This window comes from Hypanus sabinus, chromosome 13 (genome assembly GCF_030144855.1).
Source record: "Hypanus sabinus isolate sHypSab1 chromosome 13, sHypSab1.hap1, whole genome shotgun sequence".
Taxonomy (NCBI): domain Eukaryota; kingdom Metazoa; phylum Chordata; class Chondrichthyes; order Myliobatiformes; family Dasyatidae; genus Hypanus; species Hypanus sabinus.
Window position 1 is genome coordinate 73,919,224 of NC_082718.1, and position 18,872 is coordinate 73,938,095.

At 44.6% G+C, this 18,872-nt stretch overlaps 1 protein-coding gene across 1 annotated transcript in view; it reads right to left on the bottom strand.

The window, feature by feature from the left end:
- Positions 1–4,511: 4,511 nt before the first annotated feature.
- Positions 4,512–18,872, bottom strand: part of myo1ha (myosin IHa) — a 127,201-nt gene continuing 112,840 nt past the window's right edge. Inside the window, exon 32 of the mRNA XM_059987882.1 lies at positions 4,512–18,097. Coding sequence (XP_059843865.1) covers positions 18,071–18,097 — 27 coding nt within the window. The 3' untranslated portion in view covers positions 4,512–18,070. The remainder of the gene's footprint in view (positions 18,098–18,872) is intronic.

An 18,872-nucleotide genomic window follows, 5' to 3' on the forward strand; every position in this document is an offset into this window, starting at 1 on the left:
AAATGAACCTGGTCAGGTGTCAGGTCTCTCAGTGGGAGAGCATTTTGGAGATAGTGATCACAGTACTATCTCCTTTGCCATAGCATGGGAGAGGGATAGGAACAGACAAGTTATGAAAATGTTTATTTGGAGTAAGGGGAAATATGCAACTATCAGGCATGAACTTGGAAGCATAAACTAGAAACATGTTCTCAGGGAAACATACAGAAGAAATGTGGCTAATGTTCAGGGATTATTTGTGTGGGGTTCTGCGTAGGTTCATTCCAATGAGAAGGAAAGGATGGTAGGGTACAGGAACTATGGTGTACAATGGCTGTTGCAAATCTAGTCAAGAAGAAAAGAGCTTACAAAAGGTTCAAAAAACGGTAATGATAGAGATCTAGAAGATTATAAGGCTAGCAGAAAGGAGTTTAAGAATGAAATTAGGAGAGCCAGAAGGGGCCATGAGAACACCTTGATGGACAGGATTAAGGAAAACCCCAAGGCATTCTGTATGTGAAGAGCAAGAGGATAAGACATGAGAGAATAGGACCAGTCAAGTGTGACAGTGGGAAAGTGTGTGGAACCGGAGGAGATAGCAGAGGTACTTCATGAATATTTTGCTTCAGTATTCACTATGGAAAAGGATCTTGGAAATTGTAGGGATGACTTGCAGTGGACTGAAGAGCTTGAGCATGTACATATTAAGGATGAGGATGTGCTGGAGCTTTTGGAAAGCATCAATTTGGGTAAGTCACCAGGACCAGACAAGATGTATCCAGGCTACTGCAGGAAGCAAGGGAAGTGATTGCTGAGCCTCTAGCAATGATCTTTGCATCATCAACGAGAACAGGAGAGGTTCCGGAGGATTGGAGGGTTGCGGATGTTGTTCCCTTATTCAAGAAAGGGAGTAAGGATAGCACAGGAAATTATAGGCCAGTGAGTCTTACCTCAGTGGTTGGTAAGTTGATGGAGAAGATCCTGAGAGGCAGGACTTATGAACATTTGGAGAGGCATAATATGATTAGGAATAGTCACCATGGCTTTGTCAAGGGCAGGTCATGCCTTACGAACCTGATTGAATTTTTTGAGGATGTGACTAAACACATTGATGAAGGTAGAGCCGTAGATTTAGTATATATGGATATTGGCAAGGCATTTCATAAGGTACCCCATGCAAGGCTTATTGAGAAAGTAAGGAGGCATAGGATCCAAGGGGACATTGCTTTGTGGATCCAGAACTGGCTTGCCCACAAAAGGCAAAGAGTGGTTGTAGATAAGTCATATTCTGCATGGAGGTTGATCACCAGTGGTGTGCCTCAGGGATCTGTTCTGATATCCCTACTCATTGTGCTTTTTATAAATGACCTGGATGAGGAAGTGGAGGGATGCGTTAGTAAATTTGCTGATGACACAAAGGTTGGAGGTGTGGATAGTGTGGAGGGCTGTTGGAGGTTTCAGCAGGATATTGATAGGATGCAAAACTGGGCTTATAAGTGGCAAATGGAGTTCAACCCAGATAAGCGTGAGGTGGTTCATTTTGGTAGGTCAAATATGATGGCAGAATATTGTATTAATGTCAAGACTCTTGGCAGTGTGGAGGATCAGAGGGATCTTGGGGACCATAGGACACTCAAAGCTGCTATGCATGTTGACTCTGTGGTTAAGAAGGCACATGGAGCATTGGCCTTCATCAATCGTGAGATTGAATTTAGGAGCCAAGAGGTAATGTTGCAGCTATATAGGACCCTGGTCAGACCCCACTTGGAGTACTATGCTCAGTTCTGGTCACCTCACTATAGGAAGGACGTGGAAACCACAGAAAGGGTGCAGAGATTTACAAGGATGTTGCCTAGATTGAGGAGCATGCCGTATGAGAATAGGTTGAGTGAACTTGGCCTTTTCTCCTTGGAGCAACGGAGGATGAGAGGTGACCTGATAGAGGTGTATAAGGTAATGAGAGGAATTGATCATGTGGATAGTCAGAGGCTCTTTCCCAGGGCTGAAATGGCTAGCACGAGAGGACATAATTTTAAGGTGCTTGGAAGTAGGTGCAGATGAGATGTCAGGGGTGAGTTTTTTACACAGAGAGTGGTGAGTGTGTGGAATGGGCTGCCGGTGACCGTGGTGGAGGTGGAAATGATAGGGACTTTTAAGAGACTCCTGGATGGATACATGAAGCTTAGAAAAATGGAGGGCTATGGGTAAGCCTAGGAAGTAAGGACATGTTCAGCACAGCTTTGTGGGCCGAAGGTCCTGTATTGTGCTGTAGGTTTTCTATGTTTCTATTGTGGGTTGGATTGGATTGTTACCTGTCACCTTAAATGACTCAGAATTAAGGTCAACCAGGTGAGAAAGGGATGGTTGAGCATTTCCCAAGTGAACCATTTACCCTGTCCCAGCGACAGGGCTGGCCCATCCTGGGTGCAGCTTGCTAGCTTGCCTTCAGCCTCTCTGCCAAGTGAAGGGCCAGACCTGGAGGTCGGAGTGTCCGTGATCGAGTGAAACTGACACAATGAGGCCACACTTGGGTTGGAGGAGTAATACTCCGTCTGGGAACCCTCCAACCTGATGACATGAGCATCAGTTGCTCTGTTCTGGTAATTTCCCCCCTCTCCTTTTTCCATTCCCCATTCTGGCTCCCCTTTTACCTCTACTCTTCTCATCTTCCTCCAGTGCCCCACTCCACTCCAATCTCATTCCTCCTCCTTCAGCCCTTTACCTCTTTCACCTCTCCCCTCCCACCTTCCCATCACTTGGTCTCACCTACCAGCTTGTACTCCCCCTCCTCCCTCCACCTTCTTATTCTGGCTTTGTCCTTCCTTTCCATCCTGATGAAGCGTCCCAGTCTCTGTGTGTGTGTTGCTCAAGATTTCCAACAGTGGGATCTTTTATAGTTTTGAAATGGTGCAAAATGATTTTGATTAGAAACCTATCAAATGGAACTACGGGAGGAATCCTTGGTTTACCTCTACTGGAAGCAGATTAGCAATGTGCTAAATTTGTCCATTTATCTGCTTTCGTTCTGTTTATAGTTTGGACCCCCGACTTCCCACAACCTACTTGGACCGAGCCCTTGTTCAGTCTGTGTCTGAGATCAGTTGTGTGCTCCTGAACTGCAGACCTTTACATGGGAGAAGTTACCCTTCAGTCTTTTTGTATCCAGACAGAATCTGGTTTAAACATGGCCTTAACTGGCTTGCAATTTGAGAGAAGGCTGAGCAGACATTAGTAACTCACTTTCAAGGACTGTACAACTTGTGTTAGACCATAAGGCATAGGAGCAGAATTAGGCCATTTGGCCCATCAAGTCTGCACAGGATGTGCTAATGTTCTCAGTATTATTACTTATTTATTATTGTTATTAGATTTTTTTGTATTTACACAGTTGGTTGTCAGTCTCTGTGTGTGGTAAATCCTATTATATTTCTTTATTCTACAGTGAATGTCTGCAAGAAGGTTTATCTCTGGGTGGGATTTGGTGACATACTTCAAACACTAGTGTCTCAAATCTGCCAAGTTGCCTTTATAAATGGAGCTGAAAAAAGCACCCAAGAATTCTGGAATGGACAAGTTAGGAGCTGCTTGCTATCTGGGTCAGCTTTCGGTATATGGACTGTAGAGAAAGCCAAGCACAAGATGTTGTTTGTGATCTGGTTATGGGGTGGAGATTCTTGACTGGATATAGGCTCGTCCCCAGCCTATCTCCAAGAATGTAGGTACTGGTGTCTTGACCTTGTCTGACAATAGACAAAGTTGTTAACAAGTGTCAACTGAATAGGATGTGCAAGGAAACCAATTAGTTCCTTGTTCTGCTCTGTACTGAGCAACTCTTGGAAGTAATTGGGGTAGTAAATGTACAATATAACCTGAGGGTGGGGGAGCCCTTGACCACCTGCCAGCAAGAATGTCTCACCAGTATCCATTACTGACCAAAGAGAGGTGAAAAGGTTCTGACTGGCAATGGCTAGCAAGGTTCACTTTGTGTCACTGGATCTGAACCTGGGTCTCTCTACCCAGCCGTGGCTCAGTGGAAACTACAACACTTCTGAGTGCAGGAAGGTAACTTCATCATCTTCACCTATGTACTGGGGGCAGTTTGCAGTGGCTGCACATCTTCAGGATGTAGGAGGAAACTGGGTGTTCACAGGGAGAGCAAGCAAACCCTAGGTGGACACAGCTAGAGGGCAGGAACAAACCTGAGTCTCTGAGCTGGGCCGGGGGCTTGAGAAGGTTTTGGTCAGACCATATTTGGAGTACTGTGAGCAATTTTGGGTCCCGTATCTTGGAAAGGGAGGGAGTCCAAACCTCCACATTAGCAGCAGTCCTGACCCCAACTGTCGCCTTGGATCTCTTTAATCCATCGTTTGTAAACTGCCTGCATAAACTGTTCCCACTTTTCACCAGGGCTGGCTACAGAGACCCACCTGACAGGGACCAGTGAAGAAATGTTCAGAACTTGAGATTCACAAATGTGACCTGGACTTCTGTTGTTTTTGGTTTTCAAAACCTAATAATTCTCACAAAGCTCATTCTAGAAAGCATGGCTTTATTTTTCTGAAGTTTTGCAAAGCAGTTATTCTGTACATAATGTCACTGATACATATAACAACGTCACTACCACAATATTTGGTCTTGTTTTCACACATTGGAAATGATGCCAGTTAAAGATCTGTGCCCCACATGCTTTTTAACCATGGATTTGCTGTTTTACAGATAACAAGTGAGGTTTGCCTTGTGGCTGGTGTTGTAGCTCTCATGTGTGATTGTTTTCTGACAAACGGGAGTTAATTAAAATAGGACATGTCAAGTATAAACTGCTTGACTTCAGAGGAGATCTGGTACTTCAAGGACAGTTAACAGCAGCTGAAAGGGCTAAACTTTGAGATATGTCAAGGAGTACATGGAGGGACTTTTAGGGACAGAGTTCTGGGACTCACCACGTTCACCCTGGGTCCTGTATCACACCAACCTGCTCCTGTGTGACCAACATTGTAACTTAACAGTAATTTTTATGTCTTGCACTGTACTGCTACTGCAAAACAACACATTTCACAAAATGCCAGTGCTAATAATTCTGACTTTGGAGACACAATTCTGATTCAGGAGAGAAACAAGGAACCCGCATTTGAAAGCCCTGCAGGCTTTCATTTAAGAGTCATACAGTACAGAAAGAGCCTTTCAGCCCAGTGAGTCCTTGCTGAACTTGCACTCCTCCCACAATCTTTCTGTCTTGCTATCAACCCTTAGGAACCAGTGATCACAATACGATTTAGTTCAACTTGAAATTTGATAGGGAGAAAGTAATGTCTGATGTAGCAATATTTCAGCGGAGTAAGGGAAATTAATAGTGGTTTGAGAGGAATTAGCCAAAGTAAATTGGAAGGAGCTACGGACAGGGATGTCAGCAAAGCAGCAATGGTGTGTGTTTCTGGGGAAAATGAGGAAGGTGCAGGACATGTGTATTTCAAAAACAAAGAAATACTCAAATGGGAAAATAGTGCCACCGTGGCTGACAAAGGAATTCAAAGCTGATGTAAAAACAAAAGAGAGGGCATAAAACAAAGCAAAAAATTAGTGTAAAGATAGAGGATTGGGAAGTTTTTAAAAACCTACAAAGAGCAACTAAAAGAATCATTAGAAGGAAAAAGATGAAGTATGAAAACAAGCTAACAAATAATGTCAATATGAATAGTAAAAGCTTTTTCAAGAATGTGAAAAAAAGAAATGAGAGTGGATATAGGATTGCTAGAAATTGAGGCAGGAGAAATAATAATGGGGGACAAGAAGATGGCTGATGAACTAAATGAGTATTTTGCATCAGTCTTCACTGTGGAAGACACCAGCAGTGTGCCAGATGTTGTAGTGTGCAAAGGAAGAGAAGTGGCTGCAGTTACTATCACAAGAGAGAAGGTGCTCAAAAAGCTGAAAGACCTAAAGGTACATGAGTCACCCGGACCAGAGGAACTGCTCCCTAGGATTCTGAAAGAGGTAGCGTTAGAGATTGTGGTGGCATTAGAAATGATCTTTCAGAAATCATTGGACTCTGACATGATGCCAGAGGACTGGAAGATTGCAAATGTCACTCCACTATTTAAGAAAGGAGGAAGGCAGCAGAAAGGAAATTATAGACCAGTTAGCCTAACTTCAGTAGTTGGGAGTCAATTCTTAAAGGATGTGGTGATGGAGTACTTGGTGACACAGGACAAGACAGGACAAAGTTAGCATGCTTTCCTTAAGGGAAAATCTTGTCTGATATACCTGTTGGAATTCTTTGAGGAGATTACACATAGGATAGATAAAGGGGGTGCAGTGGATGTTGTATATTTGTACATTCAGAAGGCCTCTGACAAGGTGCCACACAAGAGGCTGCTTACCAAAGTAAGAGCCCATGGTATTATAGGAAAGTTACTAACATGGTTACAGATTGGCTGATTGGAAGGAGGCAGCAAATGGGAATAAAAGGATCCTTGTCTGGTTGGCTGCCAGCAACTAGTGGTGTTCTGCAGGGGTCGGTGTTGGGACCACTTCTTTTTATGCTGTATATAAGTGATTTAGATGATGAAATAGATGGCTTTGTTGTCAAGTTTGCAGATGATATGAAGATTGGTGGAGGGGCAGGTGGTGTTGAGGAAACAGGTAGGATGCAGATGGACTTAGACAGATTAGGAGAACGGTCAAGAAAGTGGCAAATGAAATATAATGGGTCATGGTCATGCACTTTTGTAGTAGAAATAAATGTGCAGACTATTTTCTAAACAAGAGAATATCCAAATATCTGAGATGCAAAGGGACTTGGGAGTTCTTGTGTAGAACACCCAAAAAGTTAACTTGCAGGTTGAGTCAGTGGTGAGGAAGGCAAATGCAACTTTAGCATTCATTTCAAAAGGTCCAGAATACAAGAACAGGGATGTGATGCTGAGGCTTTATAAGGCTACAGTGAGGCCTCACCTTGTGTACTGTGAACAGTTTTGGGCTCCTCATCGTAGAAGAGATGTGCTGGTATTGGAGAGGGTCCAGAGGAGGTTCACAAGGGTTCTGGCCCATGTAGCAGGAAAGGGTTAGTGGATCATGGACTACTTTAAAAGTTTGATACCACATCTTGGCCAAGGGGCCTGTACTGTGCTGTAGTGTTTGATGTTTCACCACCTTATTCAATCAGGAATCTGCCTATGTCAACCTTAAAGTTATTCCAAGACTTTGCTTCCACTGTCCTTTGGGGAAGAATGTTAAAAAGACTGATGACCCTTTGATGGGCCACAGTAGCTTAGTGGTTAGCGTGGTGCTATTACAGCTCGGGCCATGCGGGGGTGAAGAGTTCAATTCCAGCGCTGTCTCTAAGGAGTTTGTACATTCTCCCCATCACCACATGAGTTTCCTCCCACAGTCCTGGTTAGTAGGTTAATTGGTCATTGTAAATTGTCCCGTGATTAGACTAGTTTTTAATAGCCGGGTTACTGGGCTGTGCACCTCAATGGAGGTTCCACCCTGTATCTCTGGTAAATATAAAAGCCTCACCTCAGCCCTAACCTTAATGGCGTGATTCTTTATTTATAACCATTGAATGCTAGTTCTGGAAGTAGGTCTCAGAGTGCTGAGTGAGATTCAGTGTGACAAGATACATACAGTCAAGCCACATTGGGAATTGGGAACCCAGCAATGAGAGATTAACAAAAGCTTTAGCCTTTAGATGCAGGGCTGAAGAGGGGATAAAATAAAGCGGTGTCTGGAAGACTGAAATCCTTCAAGATGACCAGTGAATAACGTAACTAATATTGATGTCCTGCAGACAGTACATGAAACTACCATTTAGTTCTTCATTAGCTGCATGCAATTGAAATCTGTGATTTAGATTTTGATGGTGTGTCTTTGGACCTATTGAGTGATCTGATGTTTTGCTGTCACCAAGGGAGATTGGTGAGGTTGGAAGTGGACTGTACAGCCTGGAGACCTGGGAGCCTGGAGACCATGAACGATTCCATTGCTCCTCTGCAATTGAGGCATTGAGCAAGGTTGATGTCAATGAGAATGAGAGCAGAGGATGGTGTGTGTTTGCCCTACATTTGATCGGTCTTCCTCCCCCTTGCATGAGCTGCTGTCAGAGGAGAGTGCAGGCGTCTTGGGATCCACTTAGCAAGGAATGATCGGTAAGGCTGTGGACATGTTTCAGGGACTTTTAGCTTCATGTTGCAAATGTTCCTGGGTTCTGATTACTAATATTTTTGCTGTTTTTGAGCAGTCTGACATGGAATGATCGATGCGGATGGGGGCACAGGCCTGCAATGGGCTAGCGGCACAGTGCTGAACTGAACTAAATGTTTGATTACACTGGACAACAAACATTTTGCTTCCTGAATACTTTTGGGTGTACCTTATGGACTTCGGACTGCTGATCATAAAAATCACCATGAAATTCACCTATCATGCACCACTTATTTTTAAAATTGCCTATATTTGTTATTTTGTTTCATAATTAAAGTTAGAATAACTGATGCCAAGATTAAGGAAGGCATTTTTGATGGTCCACAATTCACCAAGTCATCAATAACAGATAATTCAAAGAACTTGTGGGAGCAGAGAAAATCACATGGAAGGCAATCAAAGATGCTGTTAAAAATTTTCTTTGCAAGTACAGAGCACCAAACTACATGTAGCTGGTTGACAACATGCTTCAATCATACAAAACCATGAAGTGCAACGTGTCACCAAAGATTCATTTTCTGTATTCCCATTTAGACTGTTTCCCTGCAAATCTTGGTGCTGTCAGTGACAAGCATGGTGAGAGTTTTCACCAGGACATTGTGGTCATGGAGAAATAGTATCAGGGCAACTGGAATCCATCAATGCTGGCTGATTATTGTTAGACACTTAAGTAAGAAGCCTCAGACACTGAGTACAAATGAAAAACATTTTTAGTTTAGTTAAGCTATTGCAAAGTATCAGCACCGTTATGCATTAAATGCATTATATTTAATAAGATCATAAGATATAGGAGCAGAAACAGGCCATTTGCCCCATCAAGACTACTCCACCATTTCATCATGGCTGATCCAATTTTCCTCTCAGCCCCAATATCCTGATTTCTCCCTGTATCACTTCATGCCCCGACCAATCAAGAATCTATCGGCCACTGCCTTATATATACTTAAAGACTTGCCTTCCACAGCTGCTAGTAGCAAATAATTTCAGGTTCATCACTCTCTGGCTAAAGAAATTCCTCATCTCCATTCTATTCTGAGTCTGTGTCCTCTGGTCTTAGACTCTCCCACCATCCTCTCCATATCCACTCTATCAAGTCCTCTCACCATTCGATAGCTTTCAATGTGGCCACCCCTCATTCTTCTAAATTCTGGTGAATACAGGCCCACAGCCATGAAACACTCTTCATATGACAACCATTCAAACTCAAGTTCATTTTGGTGAACCTCCTTTGAACCCTCTCCAATGTCAGCCCATCCAGTCTAAGAGAAGGGGCCCAAAACTGTTCACAATACTCCAAGTGAGGCCTCACCAGTGCTTTATAAAGTCTCAACATTACATCCTTGCTTTTATATTCTAGCCCTCGTGAAATGAATACTAACATTGTATTTGCCTTCCTCATCACAGACTCAACCTGCAAATACTTTGCCCATTCTCACAATCTAAGTCCTTCTGTAGCCTCTCTATTTCCTCAAAACTACCTGCCCATCCACCTATCTTCATTTGAATACAAAATTTGCAAAAAAAAAAAGCCATTAATTCCATCATACATAATTTTAAAAGAATCGGTCCCAACACAGACCCCTGTGGAACACCTCTAGTCATCCGCAGCCAACCAGAAAAGGCTCCCATTATTCCCATTCTTTGCCTCTGGCCAATCAGCCTCTGCCTTATCCAAGCTGGGATCTTTCCTGTAGTACAATGGGTTCGTAGCTTGTGTAGCCTCATGTGTGGCACCTTGTCAAAGGCCTTCTGAAAATCTAAGTACACAACGTCAACCAATTCTCCTTTGTCTACCCTGCTTGTTAATTCTTCAAAGAATTCCAACAGATTTGTTAGGCAAGATTTTCCCTCGAGGAAAACTTGCTATGGCCTATTTTATCATGTACCTCCAAGTAACCTGAAACCACATCCTAACATCTTCCCAACTAGAGGTCAGACTAACTGGCCTATAGTTTCCTTTCTTCTGCCTCTCTCCCTTCTTGTAGAGTGAAGTGACATTTGCAATTTTCCAGTCTTCCAGAACCATTCCAGAATCTCGTGACTCTTGAATAATCCTTATTAATGCCTCTACCATCCCTTCAGGCACCTCTTTCAGAACCCTGGGGTGTACACCATCCAGTCCAGGTGACTTATCTACTTTCAGACCTTTCAATTTCCCCAAGAACCTTCTCTCTAATTATGGTAACTTCACACACTTCATGACCCCTTTCACCTGGAACTTCCACCATACTGCTAGTGTCTTCCACAGTGAAGACTGATGCAAAATACTTACTCAGTTCATCCGCCACTTCCTTGTCATTGCAACCTCTCCAGCATCATTTTTCCACTGGTCCAGTATGGATTTTGTCCTCTCTTTTACACTTCATGTATCTGAAAAACCTGTGGTACCATCTTTAACTTTATTGGCTAGCTTACTTTCATATTCTATTTTTACCTTCTTAATTACTATTTTAGTTGCCTGTTGGTTTTTAAAAGCTTTCTAATCCTCTAACTTTCCACTATTTTTTGCTCTATTATATGCTCTCTTTTTGGCTTTTACGTTGGCTTTGACTTCTCACAGCTGTATCATCTTTCCTTTAGAATATTTCTTCCTCATTGGGAAGTATATATCTTTTGCCTTCCAAATTGTTTCCAGAAATTCCAGTCGCTGCTGCTTTGCCGCCATCCCTGCCAGTGTTTTTTCCAATCAATTCAGGCCAACACCTCTCGTGCCTCTGTAATTCCCTTTACCCCACTGTAATACTGATACATCTGACTTTAGCTTCTCCTTCACAAACTTAAGGGTGAATTCAATCATATTATGATCATTTGCCCCTTAAGCTCTCTAATCAATTCCAGTTCATTGCAGAACACCCAATCTAGAACAGCTGATCCCCCGGTGGGCTCAACCACAAGCTGCTCCAGAAAGCTCTCTTGTAGGTACTCTAGAAATTTCCCCTCCAGGAATCCAGCACCAACCTGATTTTCCCAATCTACCTGCTTATTGAAATTCCCCATGACTATTGTAACATTGCCCTTTTCACGTGCATTTTCTATCTCCCATTGTCCTTTCTACCATTTGGGGGTTTGTATACAGTTCCCATCAAGGTCTTCTTATCCTTGCAGTCCTTAGCTCTATCCATGATGATTTAACACCTTCAGCTCTTTCTAATGATTTGACTTCATTTTTTACCAACAGAACAAAGCTGCCCCCTCTGCCTTCCTGCCCGTCCTTTCAATACAATGTGTATCCTTGGATATTAAGCTCCCAGCTATAATCTTCTTTCAGCCACAATTCAGTGATGCCTATATCACCATACCTGCCAATCCGCAACTGTGCTGCAAGTTGATCTACCTTATTCTGTATACTGCACATATTCAAGTATAACACCTTCAGTCCTGTTTTCGATTTCGTCCATTCCTTATTTTGTAACTCATCCTGCTGACTGCAATTTTGTCCTATCATCAGCCTCTCCTCACTACACATTGTCTCTGTTTGTAAACCGCTGTGCAGCGTTAAGAAACCTTCCCACTAGGATATTAGTCCCCTCCAGTTCAGGAGCAAACCATCCCTTTTGTACAAGGTCTCACCTTCCCTGAAAGAGAGCCCAATGAACCAACAGTCTTCTGACCTCTCTCCTACACCAACTCCTTAGCCATGTATAATATTTCTACTTCTGGCCTCACTAACGCACGGCACAGGTAGCAATCCTGAGAACACAACCCTGAAGGTTCTGTCCTTTAACTTAGCACTTGACTCCCTGAACTCCCTATGCCAAAACTCATCACTCATCTTCCCCATGTCATTGGTACCACAACCTCTGGCTGTCCACCCTCCCACTTAAGAATGCTGAGGACTCAATCTGAGATGCCCCGAGCCCTGGCACCCAGGAGGCAACATACCACCTGGGAGTCTTGTTTTCACCCACAGAACCTCCTGTCCATTCTAACTAACGAATCCCCTATCACTGCAGTATGCCTCTTCTCCCTCATTCCCCCCGGAGTCACAGATTCCGAATCAATGCCAGAGACCTGACCGCTGTGACCTTGGTCATTCCCCCCCCCCCCCCAATCTAATCAACAGTATCCAGAGTGATATACCTGTTGTTGAGGGGGATGGCCCCAGGGGTACTCTGCACTGGCTGTTTAACCCCTTCCCTTTCCTGACTGTCTCGCTGTTTTCTGTGTCCTGCACCTTGGGTGTAACCACCTCTCTATATGTCCTGTCTATCACCCCTCAGCCTCCCGAATGATCCGGAGTTCATCCAGTTCCAGCTTCAGTTCCTTAACACGGATTGTTGGAAGCTGCAACTGGATGCACTTCTTGCAGTTATAGTTGTCAGGGACACTGGAGAACTCCCTGCTTTCCCACATCCTGCAAGAGGAGCATTCAACTATCCTGCCTGGCATCTCTACTATCCTAGATGTGCAAGTAAAAAGAAGTTGAAAGGGGAAAAAAACTTCACCGTTAACTTTTCTTCCCATTCCTTCCTCTTTGCAGAAACCTCGAAGAGCAAATGCTTCAAAACTACCACTCAGACTCTGCCACTTTGACCCTGTCCACTCAGACCCTGCCCACTCTGACCCTGCCCATTCTGACCCTGCCCACTCTGACCCTGTCCACTCTGACCCTGCCCACTCAGACCCTGCACACTTTGACCCTGCCCACTCAGACCCTGCACACTTTGACCCTGCCCACTCAGACTCTGCCACTCAGACCCTGTCCACTCAGACCCTGCACACTTTGACCCTGCCCACTCAGACTCTGCCACTCAGACCCTGTCCACTCAGACACTGCCCACTCAGACCCTGCCCATTCTGACCCTGTCCACTCAGACCCTGCCCATTCTGACCCTGCCCACTCAAACCCTGTCCACTCAGACCCTGCCCACTCAAACCCTGTCCACTCAGACCCTGCCCACTGACCCTGCCCACTCTGACCCTGCCCACTCTGATCCTGTTCACTCAGACCCTGCCCACTCTGACCGTGTCCACTCAGACCCTGCCCACTCAGTCTCTGCCCACTCAGACCCTGCCCACTTTGACCCTGCCCACTCAGACCCTGTCCACTCTGACCCTGCCCACTCTGACCCTGCCCACTCAGATCCTGCCCACTCTGACCCTGCCCACTCTGACCCTGCCCACTCAGATCCTGCCCACTCTGACCCTGCCCACTCTGATCCTGTCCACTCAGACCCTGCCCACTCTGACCGTCTCCACTCAGACCCTGCCCACTCAGTCTCTGCCCACTCAGATCCTGACCACTCTGACCCTGCCCACTCTGACCCTGCCCACTCTGACCCTGCCCACTCAGATCCTGCCCACTCTGACCCTGCCCACTCAGATCCTGCCCACTCTGACCCTGTCCACTCTGACCCTTCCCACTCAGACCCTGCCCACTCAGTCTCTGCCAATCAGACTGTCCACTCAGACCCTGCCCACTCTGACCGTCCACTCAAACCCTGCCCACTCAGACCCTGCCCACTCTGATCCTGCCCACTTAGACTCTGCACTCAGACCCTGCCCATTCTGACCCTGTCCACTCTGACTCTGCCCACTCAGACCCTGCCCACTTTGACCCTGCCCACTCAGACTCTGCCCACTCTGACCCTGCCCACTTTGACCCTGCCCACTCAGACTGCAGCCGTTGTGATGGTGGTCACTGTGCTTCCCCCTGCCCTCTTGTTAACCATCCCAAACACTGACTGGTCGCTGCTCAGAGAGATTCTTACAGTGTGCATTTAACAAATATTCAAGCAGGCACACAATAGAAAGAATAAAATGTATATTCATAATGTCACAAAATGGACAGAAAGGAATCCTGAGCTCAGAACAACCCTATAGAATCTTCCACATCTGCAAAAGGAGGTGGGATCTCAGTTTAGTATCCAATCTTAGAAACAGCAACCACAATAATTGCCACCTCCTCAATGCTGCAGAGCCCAAGTACTTTTCATGCTCAAGTCCATAAGACCATCAGATAGAAGCAGAATTAGGCCATTCAGCCCATTGAGTCTGCTCTGCCATTCCATCATGGTTGACCCTCGGATTCCACTCAACCTCATGACCCTACCTTCTCACCATAACCTGACCATTCAGGAAGCTATCAATTTTCACTTTAAATATATCCATGGTCTTAGACTCCACTTATGTCAGTGGCAGAGCATTCAACAGATTCACTAATCTCTGGCTAAAAAAATTCCTCCTTGACTCTGTTCTAAAGGGTCACCCATCAATTTTGAGGCTATACCCTCCAGTTCTGGATACCCTACAATTGGAAATATCCTCTCCACATCCACCCTATCTAGTCCTTTCAACATTCGGTAGGTTTCAATGAGATCCCCATGCATTCTTCTAAGTTTCAGTGAGTACAGTCCTAATGCTCCTCATATGTCACACCTTTCTTTCCTAGAATCATCCTCATGAACCTCCTCTGGACTCTCTCCAAAGACAACACATCCTTTCTGAGATATGGAGCCCAAAACTGTTGACAATACTCCAAGTGAGGTCTGACTAGTGCCTTATAAATCCTCAGCATAATCTCCTTGCTTTTATATCCTATTCCCCTTGAAATGAATGCCAACATTGCATTTGCCTACTTTACCACAGACTCAACCTGTAAATTAACCTTCTGGGAGTCTTGCATGTGGACTCCTAAGTCCCTTTGCATCTCTGATGCTTGAATTTTCTCCCAATTTAGATAACAGTCTGCATTTTTGTTCCTTTTACCAAAATGCATTATCATACATTTCCCAACACTGTATTCCATTTGCCAGTTCTTCCAATTTGTCCAGGCCCTTCTGCAATCACATTGCTTTCTCAGCACTACCTACTCCTCCACCTATCTTTGTATCATCTGCAAACTTTGCCACAAAGCCATCAATTCCACTATCCAAATCACTGACAAACTATGTGAAAAGTAGCGATCCCAATTCTGACCCCTGAGGAACACCACTGATCACTGGCAGCTAACTAGAAAAGATCCCTTTTATACCCACTCACTGCCTCCTGCCTATCAGCCATTTCCCTATCCATGACAGTATATTTCCTGTAATGCCTGTAATGTCTTATTGTCTTATGCCATGGGGTTTTATCTTGTTAAACAGCCTCATGTGTGGCACTTTATGAAATGCTTTCTGAAAATCCAAGTAAATGACATCCACTGTCTTTCCTTTGTCCATCCTGCTTGTTACTTCCTCGAAGAACTCTAACAGATTTGTCACGCAAAACTATGTCTTTACAGAAACTAAGCTGACTTTGACTTACTTTAACATTAGTCTCCAAGTACCCCAAAACCTCATCCTAAAACTCTAACAGTTTCCAAACCACTGAGGTTAGGCTAACTGGCCCCTAATTTCCTGTTTTTTTCTTTCCTCCTTTCTTAAAGAGTGGAGTGGCATATTCAATTTTCCAGTCCTCTGGAACCATGCTAGAATCAAGTGATTTTTGAAAAATTATAACCAATGCATCTGCTCTCTCTTCAGCAACCCCTTTCAGAACTCGGGGTAGTCCATCTGGTCCAGGTGACTTGTCCATCTTAAGGCCTTAGAGTCTGCCTAGCACTTTTTCCTTTGTAATATCAATGGCACTCACTCCTGCTCCCTGACACTCATGAACCTCTGGCACATTGCTAGTGTCTTCTACAATGAAGACAGATGCAAAGTACTTATTAAGTTCATCTGCCATTTCTTTGTCCCTCATTACTACTTCACCAACATAATTTTCCAGTGGCCTAATGTCAACTCTTACCTCCCCTTTACTCTTTATCTTCTTCAGCTGTCCATCAATTTTCGATGATGACTGAGGCCTGTGCAAGGTTGCATGGAAGACCTGCAGTTGCCCATGCTGCAAGTCTCCCCTCTCCATGCCATTGATGTTGTCCAAGGGAAGGGCACTAGGACCCATACAACTTGGCACTGGTGTCATCGCAAAGCAATGTGTGGTTAAGTGCCTTGCTCAAGGACACAACACGCTGCCTCAGCCAAGGCTTGAACTAGTGACCTTCAGATCACTAGACTGATGCCTTATCCACTTGGCCATGTGCCACACGCTTTATATAACTGAAGAAACTTTTAATATCCTGCTTTATATTATTGGCTAGTCTGCCTCATATTTCATTTTTTCCCTTCTTATTGCCTTTTGTTGGATTTTAAAAGCTTCCCAATTATCCAATTTTCCATTCATTTTTGCTACCTTATATGCCCTTTCCTTGGTTGCCTATCCCTGGCATTTGAGAACAATTTCTTCTGTGGGACATATTTATCCTGTGCCTTCCTTACTTTCATATTACATCATCTACTTGTAAACCTGATGGCTCATCCTCAGTTCTATCATACTGGTTCCCATTCTCCCTTCATATTAGTTTAAACCACTCCCAAGAGCTCTAGCAAACCTACTCACAAGGATGTTGGTCCCCCTCAGATTCAAGTGCAGCCTGTCACTTTTGTACAGGTCCCACCTGCCCCTGAAGAATTCCCAATTATCCAGAAATCTGAATCCCTGGCCCCTGCTTCAATTCTTCGACCATGCATTTATCCAGCACCTCATTCTACTCCTATCCTCACAGTCGCATGGCACAGGCAGCAATCCCAAGATTATTACCCCTGAGGTCTTGCTTCTCAGCTTCCTCCCTAACTCTCTGTATTCTGTTTCCAGGACCTCCTCCCCTTTTCTACCTGTGTCGTGGGTACCAATATGTATCACGACTTTTGGCTGCTCACTCTCCCTTTTCAAGACACTGTGGACGTGTCCAGAAACATCATGGACCCTAGCACCTGATAGGCAAACTACCATCTGTTTGTCTTTCACGTCCACAGAATTGCCTACCTGTCCCCCTAACTATAGAGTCCTCTTTTACTACTGCCATCCTCTGCAGTTCCCTACCCTTCTGAGCCGCAGAGACAGGCTCAGTGCCAGAGGCACGGCCGCTGTGTTTCCCCCAGGAAGGTCAATCGCCCAAACAGTACTCAAAATGGAGTACTTATTGTTGAGTCCCAGGAGTAAGACTTGGAATGATCTTGGTGGAGGGATACAAGGATAGAGGAGATTGCAGAGAGAGGAACTGTGGGCTTGAGAGGGAAATGCTGGGATTTCCTTGTCTATTCTGCAGCTAGCGACAGTGGGCTGGGAGGATGAAGGTGTGGGAGCATGTTTGATGGGCAAAACTGTGTGCCATTATTTTGAACAAGTTGAATAAAGGAAGAAAGTAGCTTCAGTATTGGTCCTACTTCCCTCCTTCTCTATGGCTAGAATTCCTCTGTGGACCAATATATAACATCCTATCTGTGACTGGAAGGTCTCAGGCCAAAAATATTAACAATGCATCTCTCTCCTTCGCTGTTGCCTGACCTGAGTATTTCCAATCCTCACTCCTTTTCTACCATTCCAAGTAACTTGCTTAACCTTTGATCCTCCCCAATTTTCCAGGCACTATCCTACCCTTAGCATTTGGGTGTTCACATGCCCTGATTTGATATTGGTTACTTCTGGCCCTTGTCAAACAATTAAATGACACCAATACATAATCTGATCCACACACAGGGTTACCACACAGTGATCAGGAGCAAGGAACCTTATAGACTCCTCCCATTCGAGCCCAGGGAAGCTGAGTGAGCACACCCATCTAACAGGACATGATAAAGAATCAGGTCTGGGGCATCTTCATAGTTTAACAAAGGACGTTCCCCTATATTGAACCAATCCTCTTCTGGCTCTTGGTGCTTGTAGGCACTGTAGAGGATTATGTCATGTACAGTAGAGACGGTCCATGCCTCCAACACACGATGTACTAATAGAGGGGTTACACAGTGATGAAGTGGTGACAGGGTATTACAATGAATGCCTTTGGGACTTGCAGCATATTTATATTTCCCATCAAATTTGAACCAGAAGAGGTAAATGATAACGAAGGTCATCGTGTCTTTACCCTCGGAGTCATCTGTGAAAAGAAAAGAGTGAGAAATTGTTAACGCTCCTTGGACACAAGAAGCTGAAGCTAGTGAACCCTGACCAATGCATCACAGGCAAATCTCTCCCCACCAGCGGCAATCAGCAATATCTAGAGGAGGGACTGCCTCAAGAAGGCAACGTCCACCACCAAAGATTCCCACCATCCAGACCATGCCATTTTTTTCAGTTGCCCATATCACCCAGTTTAAGAACAGCTACTTTCCTTCATCCACTGAGTTCTTGAAACATCTGTCAAAACACTAATTACTCCTGTTTCGTAACACTACGTAACCTTTGATCTCTTTTCAACCTAGACTCTTGTGTGGAGACCCAAGGGCAGAGGATGGGGGTCTGGAACAAGCTGACTTGCTCTTACAATACCCAGCTGATTTGACATGTTGAGTGGCCCCCTTTCAAACTGTAACTTTTCTGTGATTGTACAAAAACTTCATGAGGTTCTGCTGAGAGAACATGGACCTGGAAGGCTAGCCTGTTTATCTTTCCACAGATGCTGACTGACCTGCTGAGTGTTTTGGACATTTTCATTTCCAGTGTTCAGAAAACCTAGTATTTTGCTTCTGTTGGGAAGGTCATGTCCTTCCAAAGTATAGGAAGAGGCCAGTCATCTATCACACTATCAAACAATTCTATCCTGCCTCTTTACACATTTATCCACCCCCAAAAAAAATATAACTCTTTAAGACAGGGCAATTTTAACCATAACAAAATGTGGCAAAAACATTTCTTAAACTCCCCGTACTTTA